Raw genomic sequence first — 13,276 nt, 5'->3', positions numbered from 1 at the left:
TTTTTAATTAAAATAATAAATATGTCATACTTACGTGCTATGCGCAATGGAATTGCACAGAGTAGCCCTAAACCTCCTCTTCTGGCAGGGACTTTAAACAACCTGTGGTATAGTTACTATTGCGAAGCTGTTCTGCAATACAACTTCCATAAATACAAAATAATTCTTATTTAGGTTCAAAAGGATCAATAAAGTCAGTCTGTTTGGGAAGCCTGGGGCAGACAACAGAAAGTAGTGGGGTATATACACTATAGAGTTGAGTGTGTAAAATGGAGATATGTACAGTATGTATCATACAGCAAATGTACTTGAGTATGTGACATCTGGATGAGAAGGCACATTTCATTAGTTATTCACTGTCCTCTCCATAGATTTCAAAGCCATAAATATTGTGCAGCTTGTTGCACCAGTTCCCCAGTTTTTGAAAGACTAGTAGCCACCCTCGGTCTTCACTCATACAGTGGGTATAGAAAAGAATCATCCCCTTTAAAATAATCACATTTTGTTGCTTTGCAGCCTGAAATGAAGACAGATACATTTCTCGTCTTATTCAGCTGTATTTTCGCAGTGCAACTTATAACATCCAAGTTAGATATAACACCAACATGCCAGAAAAATCATAATTCAAAAACAGAATCACTGAGTTGGAAAAAGGATCACCCCCTTGTGTCAGTATTTTGTTGGACCACCTTTTGTTTTAATTACAGCTTTGCAATATTTGCACATTCTTCTTTGCAGAACTGCTCAAGGTCAGTTAAATTTGAAAATCTGTGGAATAACTTGAAGACTGCAGTCCACCGTTTGTGGACTGCAGTCTTCAAGTTATTCCACAGATTTTCAATTTTCAAGTTTGGGCTCTGACTAGGCCATGCAAGGACATTGACATTTTTCTCCTTCAACTACTGTGTGGTAATTTTTGCTGTGTGCTTTGGGTCATTGAAATGTTGGAAGGTAAACTTTCTTCCCACTGACAATGTTCTGGAAGAGAGCAGCAGAACTTCCTCAAGAATTTGCTGATATTTTGCTTCATTCATTTTTCCTTTTATCCTGACAAGTGCTCCAGTCCCTGCTGTAAAGAAATACCCCATAACAGGATATTACCACCTCCATGCTTTACTGTAGGAATGGTGTTATTTGGCTAATTCAATAGGAAGACGGTTTGCCTTCCATCATGACAATGACCCAAAGCACACAGCAAAAATGACCACACAGTGGTTGAAGGAGAAAAAAATGAATGTGCTTGCATGGCCTAGTCAGAGCCCAGCCTTAAACCCCATTGAAAATCCGTGGAATGACTTGAAGACTGCAATCCACAAACAATCACCATCAAATTTAACTGAACTTGATCAGTTCTGCAAAAAAGAGTGAGCAAACATTGCAAAGTCTAGATGTGCAAAGCTAGTGGAGACATATCCCAACAGACTAAAGGCTGTAATTAAAGCAAAAGATGGTCCAACAAAGTACTGAAATAAGGGGGTGATCATTTTTCCAATTCAGGGATTCTATTTTTATTTTTTCTGACATGTTGGTGTTATATCTTTCACTTGGATGTTATAAGCTGCACTGAGCAAATACAGCTGGATACAACAAAAACTGTGTCTGTCTTCATTTTTAGGCAGCAAAGCAACAAAATGTGATTATTTTAAAGGGGTGATTATTTTCTACACCCACTGTAGTCCAGTCCATACTTCTTACTTGCTTTGTGCCTAGTAGCCCTGGTAATAATACTGCTACGGACATAGGTGTGCGCAAGGGGTGTACCGGGTGTGCCTGGGCACACCCTAATCCTTGGGTTGGCAACCTGTCAATGGTGAGCAGGTGACAGGTAAACCGCAATCCTTCCTTGACAACTCTCAAAACCTGTACTGGAGAGGTGGCGGAGGTGGAATTTAGTGAAACCGATCTGTATTTTCCTCCTGCAGCATCTGAAGCTAGGCTTCTCCTCCTCTCCCTTTTGTCAACATTCAGCTGTCACAGAAGGAATATATAGGGGATTGGGACTAATATTCCTGTTCCTCCTCCTTCTGTTGCCGGGTCCCCCATGTGCTGCCTTGCTCCCCCTTCTTCCCATTGTTTCAGGCTGGAGAACGGCGAAGAGGCTGGTAAATATGTCAAACGCATATGTGTTGGAGCTTTGCGGTGCACACTCTAATGCAATAGGCTGCGCACACCTATGGCTATGGAGCATAGTGTATACCTTGTCTAAAGTCATGGAACCAAGAGTCAAAGCACTCCCCTGCCCCTTCTGTCTTATATATTGCTGTAACTGTCATCCTCTCCATCTTTCCAGTCACCTCAATAAGCACTGTCATCAAAGCCAAAAAATATTTATATTTTATCAATAGAAAGTGTAAGGTGTTTGGGGCACTCTAGTCTCAACTAGATTCACACTTTTGCATGTGATTTGTGTGCTAAAACACATACAAAACACATCCATCAAAATGTGTGTTAACAAGCATCAGTGTGAAACCATAGGTGTTGCAGTTATACATTAAGCATTGAGGCTGAATGCACTGTTGAAATATAACATGTTTTGGCATGTCTTAGCGCCCTATTTTTCTGCATTTTATAATGTTTTGTCAGGCTAAAATGCAGAAAATACAAAATAAAGTGTGCTAAAATTGCAGGATTTTGCTAAAACAGTGTGAATCACATATATGATTCCCTGAGGCTTTCTCTGTCTCCCATTATAAGGAATGACAATTTATATCACCTCCACTGCAGTATGAAGGTCCCATTTTCTGAACCAGACACAACTACAGATGTGCAGTTTATTGTGAGCTTTTTGCTAATAGGACTTGGGCACATCAGTGAAATATCCCCTGACATGAACTTCCAGTAAAAATACCAACTGAAGGGAGATAAGAACATGAAGGTGGAGAAAGACAAACAGTGGTCGATTTACTAAAGGGAAATAGACTGTGCACTTTGCAAGTGCAATTGGAGTGTGGTGAAGCTCTGCTGATGTGCTAACATTAAAGTGATACTAAAGTCTCGTTTTTTTTTTTTTTAGAGAAGCCAAAATCCTCCTCTTTTCTGGTCCTTCTTCGGTGCTCCTGGCCCCTTCCTCCTGACGAGTGCCCCCAAAGCAACAGCTTGCTATGGGGCACCCGAGCTGCAGCTCGCTGTGTCCATTTAGACATGGAGCTGTGGCTAGGCCCCGCCCCCCCTCTCCTCATTGGCTCACTGACTTTTATTGACGGCAGCGGGAGCCAATGGCACTCCGCTGCTGTCTCAGCCAATGAGAAGAGAGAGTTTAGGGCAGCCGAGTCTCTCCTGCAACATTGCTGGATAGAGATGGGCTCAAGTATTAGGGGGGCTGAGGGGGGCTGCTGCATAGAATGCATTAAGATAAAAAACCTTCTGCCTTTACAACCACTTTAAGTGACCTAAACCAGTGGTTTCCAAACTGCGGCCTGGGAGCCAGATGTGGCCCTTTGCTTTCTTTTATCTGGCTCTTGGGGCATTATTCTCCAGCCCCCCCTCCATCGGCAACAGTGGATCATAGTTCCTGCGACTCTATTGCTCCTTTTGACACCAATGATGGGACACTATTCCTCCCACTGACACCAATGATGGGGCACTTTTCCTCCCACTGACACCAATGATGGGGCACTTTTCCTCCCACTGACACCAATGATGGGGCACTTTTCCTCCCACTGACACCAATGATGGGGCACTTTTCCTCCCACTGACACCAATGATGGGGCACTTTTCCTCCCACTGACACCAACAGTGGAGCACTATTCCTCCCACTGAAACCAATGATGGGACACTTTTCCTCCCACTAACACCAACATTGGAGCACTATTCCTCCCACTGATACCAACGATGTGCCACTATTCCTCCCACTGACACCAGTAATGGGGCACTATTCCTTCCACCAAGCCTGTACCATTGTTCAGTCACGTTGACACCAGGTCATTTTCTACTCCCACTGGTTACAGTCCAGCCCCCCCTAAAGTTTGAAGGACAGTAAACTGGCCCTTTGTTTAGAACATTTCGAGACTCCTGGCCTAAACTTTTGAGAGCATGCCAAGGGAAAAAACTGTGGGAACTGTGCTTGGAGCATGCAGAGGGTAAACATCTAGCATGGGTAATATTTTAGTATCACAATTCCAAATGAGGAAGAACAAATATCTACTGGATGAAAACTTAACTGATAGAATTGTTCATCAACACTGCAGGTTACCTGTAGTTCTCAAGATTTATGAATGAACCACTTGTGAATTAAACAAGAGATTTTTTTTTTTTAGTCTTTTTGTCAGGAATCATCAGTAAACACAAACAATATTTATACACTGACATTTTCTATGCATCTTTACATCTCACCTCTTAAAAGATCGAACATGCTCCACATGATCTTCAGCAAGATCAGGATCCTTCACGAAAACTTCATTGTCTAAACCATCCTGATACTGACAAGTGTCAGAAACACTCCTAGGCCTCTGAATTATTGATGAAATCGTTGTTCCCATTATGGCACTAGTCCTCTCAAGGTTTGGAATGTAGCTATTTGTTCCTGCAGCTATAAGGGACGTTGTATCATTTTGCTTTTCATCAGCTGTAGTCGGTGAAGTGTCCCTCCACCCAACCACCATTTGTTTTTGTACCGTTGCTGTACCATTAAAAGCAGCATTTTCTACACATGTTGGCATGGGAGACTGTGACTGTGCCATGCCATTATTATCTTCTTTATTCACTCCACTTATCACAGTGCTTTCTACTTCGTCATTGCAGTTATCCATGATAGTTGTTGTTGAGGAGGAAATATTACTATGTTGTGACCTTGGATAGTCAGCAATCTCTGTTATTTGTGATAGTGAGGATTCTGAGAGGGTTTCCTCTTCTGAGATTGCTGCCAACTCTCTCTGAACATATAAATAAGACTTTTTCTCCTGAGGAACAGGTGCTATAGGAGTGTATGGGGTGTCCTCCTGACCTGTAACCATCACTTTTTCAACTTGTTCTGTCTGATTACTTGGAACAATAGGATTATCCACAACATTCTCTATATTGACAGTCAAAGTACATCCAGTCTGTGTGTTAAGCTCTTGCGTTGATGAAAAGTTGCTGTCTGCACCATCTGTTAAATGTCGGGGCCCACTCTTTAATTGGTCATGTAAACATTGTTCAGATTGTTCTGTTAAATGGTCATTATGTACTACAGGGTCGGCCTTGTGAAGGTCTCTTTTTTCTTGTATACATGGTATCGGTTCAATTAAATGTCCTTGATTGGCTTTGAATGTATCATTTTCTCTAGGTTCTGTTGTCCCGTACTCAGGAAATTCATTGATGACGCTAGCAGCCTGTGGAAGCAGTCTTGTGTTTCCAGGGTCATCTGTGGAAAACAAAACAATGGTAACATTATTTCAGATTCGAACCATATGCCTGGAAAAAAAATTAAAAATAATAATTATCTAAGATTGGAGAATATAAAATACATTGCTAGTTGCCAGAAAGCCACTATAGCTCAGAAGCTACAGCTTGGTAAAATTGACTAAGGTAAATAAAAATCATGAAAATAGCTCCAATTCTTATGCCGTGTACACACGATCGGATTTTCCGACGGGAAATGTTGGATGTGAGCTTGTTAGCGGTAAGTCCGACCGTGTGTATGCACATCGGACATTTGTTGTCGGACTTTCCGCCAACAAATGTTGGCTAGCAAGTTCTCAAATTTTCCGCCAACAAATGTTTGTTGTTGGACTTTCCCATTGTGTGTACACAAGTCCGTCGCACAAAAGTCCACGATTGCTTGGAATCAAGTACGATCCGGAAGCGATCGGTCTTGTAAAATTAGCGTTCATCATGGAGATATCACATCGGCTCGCCGTACGTCTTGTACGTCACTACGTTCGTAATTGTTGGCCAACATTTCTGTGACCGTATGTATGCAAGACAAGTTGGAGCCAACATCCTTCGAACAAAAATCCACGCTTTTGTTCTCGGAAAGTCCAATCGTGTGTACGGGGCATCAGTCCCGGTTCACACACATGCGGTGTGGGAACCAGTGCCATTCCAATGCTGGTTCCTGCATCGCATATGACTCGCAGGCAGTTCACACTGCACTCTGCGAACCACTATGGGTGTCAATAGAATGTTAATGACACCCCCAGATCAGTTCACAGTACGAACTGTGAAATTGTGCAGGAATTGGATCGCATAGGTGTGAACACCCTTTCGATCCGATTCCAGTGCGGACCAAAAAAGAATCCGGCACCATTTTGGTGGCAATTGCGATGTGATTTCAGCCATACAATTTGTATGGCTGAATTTGCATTGCACAGACATCGCATGTACATCTACACAGCAATGCGGTGCGAATCACATGCAATGTCTGTGATCGCATAAGTGTGAAGCCAGCCTCGAGCTTCCTGCATGAACAAGCCCTTACCTTTTAACCTGCTGATTTATATAAGTACATCTGGAGATTAAATCAGGACCTGTCACAGGTACAGTTTACAGGCATTACACATATCATCACATATTGCACGGTTTCATGCAAGGGTATATCTCTATTGAACTAAGCATACACGTAGCCTTCCATGCACATCTTAGAAAGGACCAGTCACCAACAGGTATTTGTAATATTCTGAATATCTACTACTGAATTGTTATACTAGCGCAGCCTTACTTCTTAGAAATTATTTTAATTATGGACCAAGCTCAGGCAGGAGACAGCTCAGTCTCCATCAAGCCTTATAGCCTGACTCTGGTCTGATAGTTTTGTTTTGAGAGAATATGGCTCTCCTGAAAGGGAAGTTTGCATTACTACAACATTTTTTTTATTTACAAAAAGGCTCCTTTCTAACTGGTTCTCTTTAAAGGAATTCCAGAATAATTATCAATTTTGCCATTGTTTTAAAGATTATGTAAACCCAACATTTCATATTCCTCCTGTACCTGTCCTTGTATGAAAAAGTATCCTGTTCTCTATGTATTGCTTCCATTGTGTGAAATCCTTGGTGTTCCTGCCAGGCCCTCTGCTTTCCTATTAAGAACTGACCACACTAAGCAGGCTAGCACACCATGGTCAGTTATCAAGCTATGCTGGGAACTCAGCCTGCTCTCCTCCAATGATCAATCTTGCCCTGGGCAACCACTGACATGACAGCAATCACTGCTCCCGATGACAGCGAGCAATAGATCCCTGTCATGTCACTAGGCAGAACAGGGAAATGCCTTGTTTACATAGGCATCTCCCTGTTCTGAGGCTCTGTATGCGGCGCCCGCTAGCCCCGCCGATTAAAGGGGATGTACAGGTACTCTCATTTGCCCACCGCTGCCATTGTGCAGACGTATATCGTAAATCGTCCAATTAAAAAGCAACCAGATGATTTTCAGTCAGTGTGTACAGCTGTCTGTCCAATAGCTTTGTTGATGAGACATGCTGGAAAACTGGCATCCGATCAGCGCTAGCACCCAATGGCTGCAAGTGCTAATCTGTGAACTCTAGAGGGGTGGGGATGGCGTTAGAGCCTCTGTCAGAATTGAATAGAACAGCAGGGGAGATTGCTGCACCAATATCATTGCTCGTGTGTTACAGCGGTCTGTCAGGTATTTTTTCATTCAACCAGCTGTCAGCTTTAGTTGTGGTTGACTTTAATAACATTTTCAGCATATAGAGAAAACACCTATTCATCTTGCCAGAAATGCAATGTCCTTGTTATTTTTTGTGAGCTGAAATAAAAAAAGCACATCTATCCTTATCTTTCTTAGAAAGCTACTAGTCCCATTAATCCACCAAGTACTGTAGTAGTGATGAACAAGGGCAGACAGGTTTGACAGCTTGTGTGACAACCATGGCCTCTACCATAGATGCAATGGAGAAATGAATGGAAATGGAGAAATGCAATGGTGAAAATAAAGGAAAAGAGACTTAAAAGAAAACTAAGGCACCAACTGCATCAAAAGGTACAGCTGTCCTACTGTCACTTAGCATAACAGAGCAAAGTAAGGCGAATTGTATCCCCAAAAACAAAATAATTAATAACCTCCAATTAAATAAAACATTAAGCACAGTTATAAATATACTATGTATACCTAAAACACTAATTATAATAAACCATTGGATTTATAAACCTTCTACCCTGCAAAACAGCTCTGTATTTGATAATTGACTCTCTGCTGCGACTTGTGTCTAATTTGATTGTCTTTGATTTAGGGTGATAAGATAGATGATTTTAAACACAGCATTCTTCTTAATGGAAAAGAACTGTGCATCTTCTCTTGCTGAGATGCTGTGGATCCGCTTAGGAATAAATAGGGATTTCTCTGCATTTGTGACATCAGCATGAGAGAGAGTAATTAACTTACAAAACTGCTTAATTGGATGGAGAAGAGCAATAGCTATTATTTTCCTGTCCTCCATTGATGCCGTTCACAAGAGAAAACATGCAGACACCCAGCTGACCTCGCCCTGAGACTTCCTCCTGGAAATTATTGTCAATGAAAGGTTTTTTTTTTTCACATTGGCCAAGTGCACAGCTTCATCTGAGCTGACTAAGATTCCTCAACTGTATATGGTATTTAGAAATGGATTGTTATTAGGCAATGAAATAAATGAAAATTCTATATAATAAAAAGCAATTCTCCCAAAACAAAATTGTGCAGCTAAATTGAATACATTCTGGGGAATTTAATAAGTCATAATGACATTTTTCAGGTGAAGATCCCTTTAGAATTACCTGGGCTAATCTAGGCAAGCATCTGCACCAGTTTTGATAATATTATGGACATGAGCGACAAATTCTTAAAGAATTACTGCTATGTCCCAGATTGGGAAACTGGCAGTAATTACGCCAGTGCTCAAAGTGGGCCATGTCTGTGCTTGGAAGCTTTCATTTATGTGACAACTTCCAACGTAGACAAACACAATATTCCCCACCCACACATTGCTGAAGATGGCCATTTATTAATGATGGGTGCTGCAATGACCACAGGCTGGGAACCGTAAAAGATCCAAGTGATCCAAAAAGATCCAAGTGAAGAACCGTCATCGGCACACCAGAGATTCCTCAAGAAGGGTCCAAAGCTTTATTATCGTGGTCACATAGTACACAGAAGGCAACATTTCGGAGCCACGCAGGGCCCCTTCTTCAGGGGCCACTGCGTGGCTCCGAAACGTTGACTTCTGTGAACCTCCCACATAGGGCTCTATTCCTGATCTCATTCAGCTGTCAGCTGGGAGATTACCCAGCTCAAGACTGAAAGCAAAAGGGGCCAGGGATACAGGTAATGCCATTACCCAAAACGGCAAAGGCTCAAATCAAAAACTAGTTCCCTATTAGGTTTTCCTGACATTTGATTGAGAGAGCATGGCTGTAGGCAATCTGTAAGCTGCTACAGGCAGTCCCCGAGTTACGAACATTCGAGTTACGAATGACTCCTACTTACGAACGGCCTCAAATGCCGGCCACTCGTGCTCCACGCGGGTCCTAGATACCAAGGAGCACTTCCGAACACATTCCACACTGCCGTACTACGCCCCAGATAACATAACAAGTGCCTGGAACATCCATGCACAGGCGGCAGTTACACTTACGAACCCAGTGTTCCAACCGGAAGTTACACTTACAAATGCAGTGTTGCGACTTACGAACACATTCGACTTACGAACAAACCTATAGTCCCTATTGTTATCGTAACCCGGGGACTGCCTGTATTTAAATACATTGGATCTATCCTACTCCCATGTCTGTACATCAACATCATGATGAACCTGGTGGGAAACTAGGCTCTCAGTTCCCCATCAGACTCCCCTCTCCCTCCCCTGCTATAAAAACACCTTGGCATATGTGCCTGTCTTTATGACAAGCCCAGCAGCCAGGAAGGAAGCACACAGAGGAAAGAGTGTTCAGTATTGACATGTCAACAGTGTTCATTTAGAAATCAAATTTCAATTTAGTTTTAGTCATTGTTTTTTGACTAAAATGCCATTTTAGTGTTAGTCAAATTTTAGTCATCTGAATTATTTTAGTTTTAATTGTATTTAGTCAACTAAGATATCCTATATTTTAGTCGACTAAAAAGCATTTCTCTAGAATTTTCAAACTCATTATATACTCCTGGAGGCCTGTAAAGCACGCAGTGCTCTGGACGGTGGTCTGAGGAGGCCTGTAATAGACACAGTGTTCTGGACGGTGGTCTGAGGAGGTCTGTAATGCACAGTGCTCTGGATGGTGGTCTGAGGAGGCCTGTAATGGACACAGTGCTCTGGATGGTGGTCTGAGGAGGTCTAATACATAGTGCTGTGGATGGTGGTTTGAGGAGGCTTGTAATGGACACAGTGTCTGGATGGTGGCCTGAGGAGGTCTGTAATGCACATTGCTCTGGATGGTGGTTTGAGGAGTAGCAGCTCAGGAGACAGCCTGCTTGGGTGTCCCCCATAGCAAGATTCTTGTTCTGTGGGCACTCGGCAGGAGGGAGGGACCAGGAGCACCAGCGGGGGACCCGAGAAGAGGAGGATCTGGGCTGCTCTGTGCAAAACCACTGATTTTAGGCTTTCCAGCCTAGAGGCAAGTCCTAGGGGCTTATGGACCCCAGATCTCGCTGTAAAGAAGACCTGTCATGTCCTATTCCTATTACAAGGGATGTTTACATTCCTTGTAATAGTAATAAAAGTGATAAAAAAAATGTAAATGGAAAGTGTCAAAATAGAAAAATTAACAATAAAACATTTTTAAATTTTAAAGCGTCCCTGCCCCTGCGTGCTCGCTCGCAAAAGCGAACGCATGCGTAGATCGCGCCCACATATATTAAAGGCGTTCAAACCACACATGTGAGGCATCACCGCAAACATTAGAGTGAAAGCAATAATTCTAGCCCAAGACCTCCTCTGTAACTCTAAACAAATAACCTGTAAAAAAACTGTAAAGCGTCACCTATGGGGATTTTTAAGTACCGAAGTTTGGCACAATTCCACAAGTGTACTCAACATTATCTTTCACATTATGCAAACAAAGTGGGCTAACTTTAGGGTTTTGTTTTTTTTAATGCATGAAAGTTGCAACGACCACTATTTTATTCCCTAGGGTCTCTGCTAAAAAAACATATATAATGCTTGGGGGTTCTGGTAATTTTCTAGCAAAAAAATGATAATTTTTATTTGTAGGAGAGAAGTATCAGAATTGGCCTGGGTGGCAAGTGGTTAAAAAAATACCTGCCCTTTATTATCACTTTAAAAAAGCAGAAAATAAATATTTTACCAAGTATATTTCAGGTACTCTAAATGTACAACTTTTCCTATATGAAGCAATATTTTATTTGGTGATGCAAACACTAGAGCAGATTTTTGTGTTTCAACTTTGCCTTTAGAGTAAAGATGGCTATACACAATTGACTATGCATTAACAGGCTGAACAAAATGAATATAAGAGACTTTTTCATCCATACATCCCCCACTGTTTATGCCCCATTCCTTCGATTACAAAATCAAAGGATGTCAGGCAGGAAGGGGGCCAACAGGACCATCCACTGAACAAATTTTGACCTGTTTATCAGAAACAAGCTGAAATTTGAATGGTGAATGGCCAGCCTAAGTACCAAGTAAATTGTGGAAAAGATATTCATGAACATGATCTTATTTAACCACTTCAGCCCCGGAAGATTTTTCCCCCTTCCTGACGAGAGCACTTTTTACAATTTGGCACTGCGTCGCTTTAACTGACAATTGCGCGGTCATGCAACGCTGTACCCAAACGAAATTTGCATCCTTTTATTCCAACAAATAGAGCTTTTTTTGTGGTATTTGATCACCTCTGCGGTTTTTATTTATTTGCACTATAAACAAAAAAAGAGCGACAATTTAAAAAAATATATATATTTTTTTTATTGTTTGCTATAATAAATATCCCCAAATTTAGAAAAAAATTTAAAAATGTCTTCATCGGTTTAGGCCGATATGTATTCTTCTACATATTTTTGGTGAAAAATAAAAATAAAAAAAAAATCGCAATAAGCGTATATTGATTGGTTTGCACAAAAGTTATAGCATCTACAAACTATGGGAAAGATTTATGGCATTTTTATGGCTTTTTTATTATTATTATTATTTTTCTTACTAGTAATGGCGGTGATCTGCGATTTTTATTGCGACTGACAGATCGGACACTTTTGACACATTTTTGGAACCATTGACATTTATACAGCGATCACTGTTATGAATATGCACTGATTACTGTAATGCCACTGGCAGGGAAGGGGTTAACACTAGGGGGCGATTAAGGGGTTAAATGTGTTCTAACTGTATGGAGATAGGACTCACTAGGGGAGGAGACATATCATTGTTCCTACTTAGTAGGAAAACAACATGTCTCCTCTCCCCTGACAGAACAGGGATTTGTGTGTTTACACACACACAAATCCCAGTGCTGGCTCTTGTGCACGCGATTGCGACTGCCGGCCACCTGCATCGGGCCCCCCGCTATGTAGCAGGTGCACGCCCTCTGGCGGCTTTTAGAGGGAACCCCATACAGGGTTTTGCGCAGGGGTGCCATTCTGCCCCTGAAAAAAGACGTGAGTCAGTTGGGAACCGGTTAAAGTAAACCAAACCTTGCTTTCCACTTGAGGTCTTTTGTTACCACATGGTCACTGATTTACCACTACTTCTATGAACATCCATGTTGAAACATCTGGCTGGTGTGATGACCAACAGATATCTCTATTCCTTGTAATGTGTCCCAGGAAAGCACCTGGGAGTTGGGGGTGAGGGTTATTTTCTATTTATCCAAGTGTTCCTTTGTGCAGAGAAGTTTAAAGAAATCTTGATCTGTCTCTGCGGGCTTTAATTTTCTGTACTAAAGCCTAGTACACACAGTGAGAATATCGAAGGAATGATCTCCATTTTTTCTTGCATGCTAGTTTCAAATCGAAAACCAATAAGGTTACTAAAGTTACGAAAATTTTCGTAAGACAGAATACAACTTCGAAATTGATTGCATTGTATTGTAGTCTTTTGTTCCTGAGCATGCGTGGTGTTAGGCACATGATTTTTTTCATACAAACACTATACTAATTACACGAAAATCGCTTAATCTGTTATCGTACAAGAAACATTTTCATACTTGTCCCTTCAGGTATTTTTGCATGAACTGTCGTGATCAGCTCTCGAAAGCTGGTTACTAATAGATTATTGGACGATCACTCCATATAAGGGCCTTAGGGTTGTCCTTCAACTGCCACTTTTGTACTATAGGTACTCTGCTGAGTTTCTTAGCCTAAACATCGGTTGTACCCATTTTGAGGGGTTCCCACCATCCCAGTGCTGAGTTCC

The 13,276-nt window shown here is 41.7% G+C and overlaps 1 protein-coding gene across 4 annotated transcripts in view; it reads right to left on the bottom strand.

Annotated features, from left to right (window-relative positions):
* Positions 1–13,276, bottom strand: part of PSD3 (pleckstrin and Sec7 domain containing 3) — an 864,447-nt gene that overhangs the window by 592,784 nt on the left and 258,387 nt on the right. For all 4 annotated transcript variants that reach the window (XM_073598198.1, XM_073598204.1, XM_073598214.1 and 1 more), the window contains one exon: positions 4,333–5,341. In XM_073598198.1, coding sequence (XP_073454299.1) covers positions 4,333–5,341 — 1,009 coding nt within the window. The remainder of the gene's footprint in view (positions 1–4,332; positions 5,342–13,276) is intronic.

Source organism: Aquarana catesbeiana, linkage group LG01 (assembly GCF_042186555.1).
Source record: "Aquarana catesbeiana isolate 2022-GZ linkage group LG01, ASM4218655v1, whole genome shotgun sequence".
Classification (NCBI taxonomy): Eukaryota; Metazoa; Chordata; class Amphibia; order Anura; family Ranidae; genus Aquarana; species Aquarana catesbeiana.
This window is presented reverse-complemented; position numbering and strand designations above follow the sequence as displayed.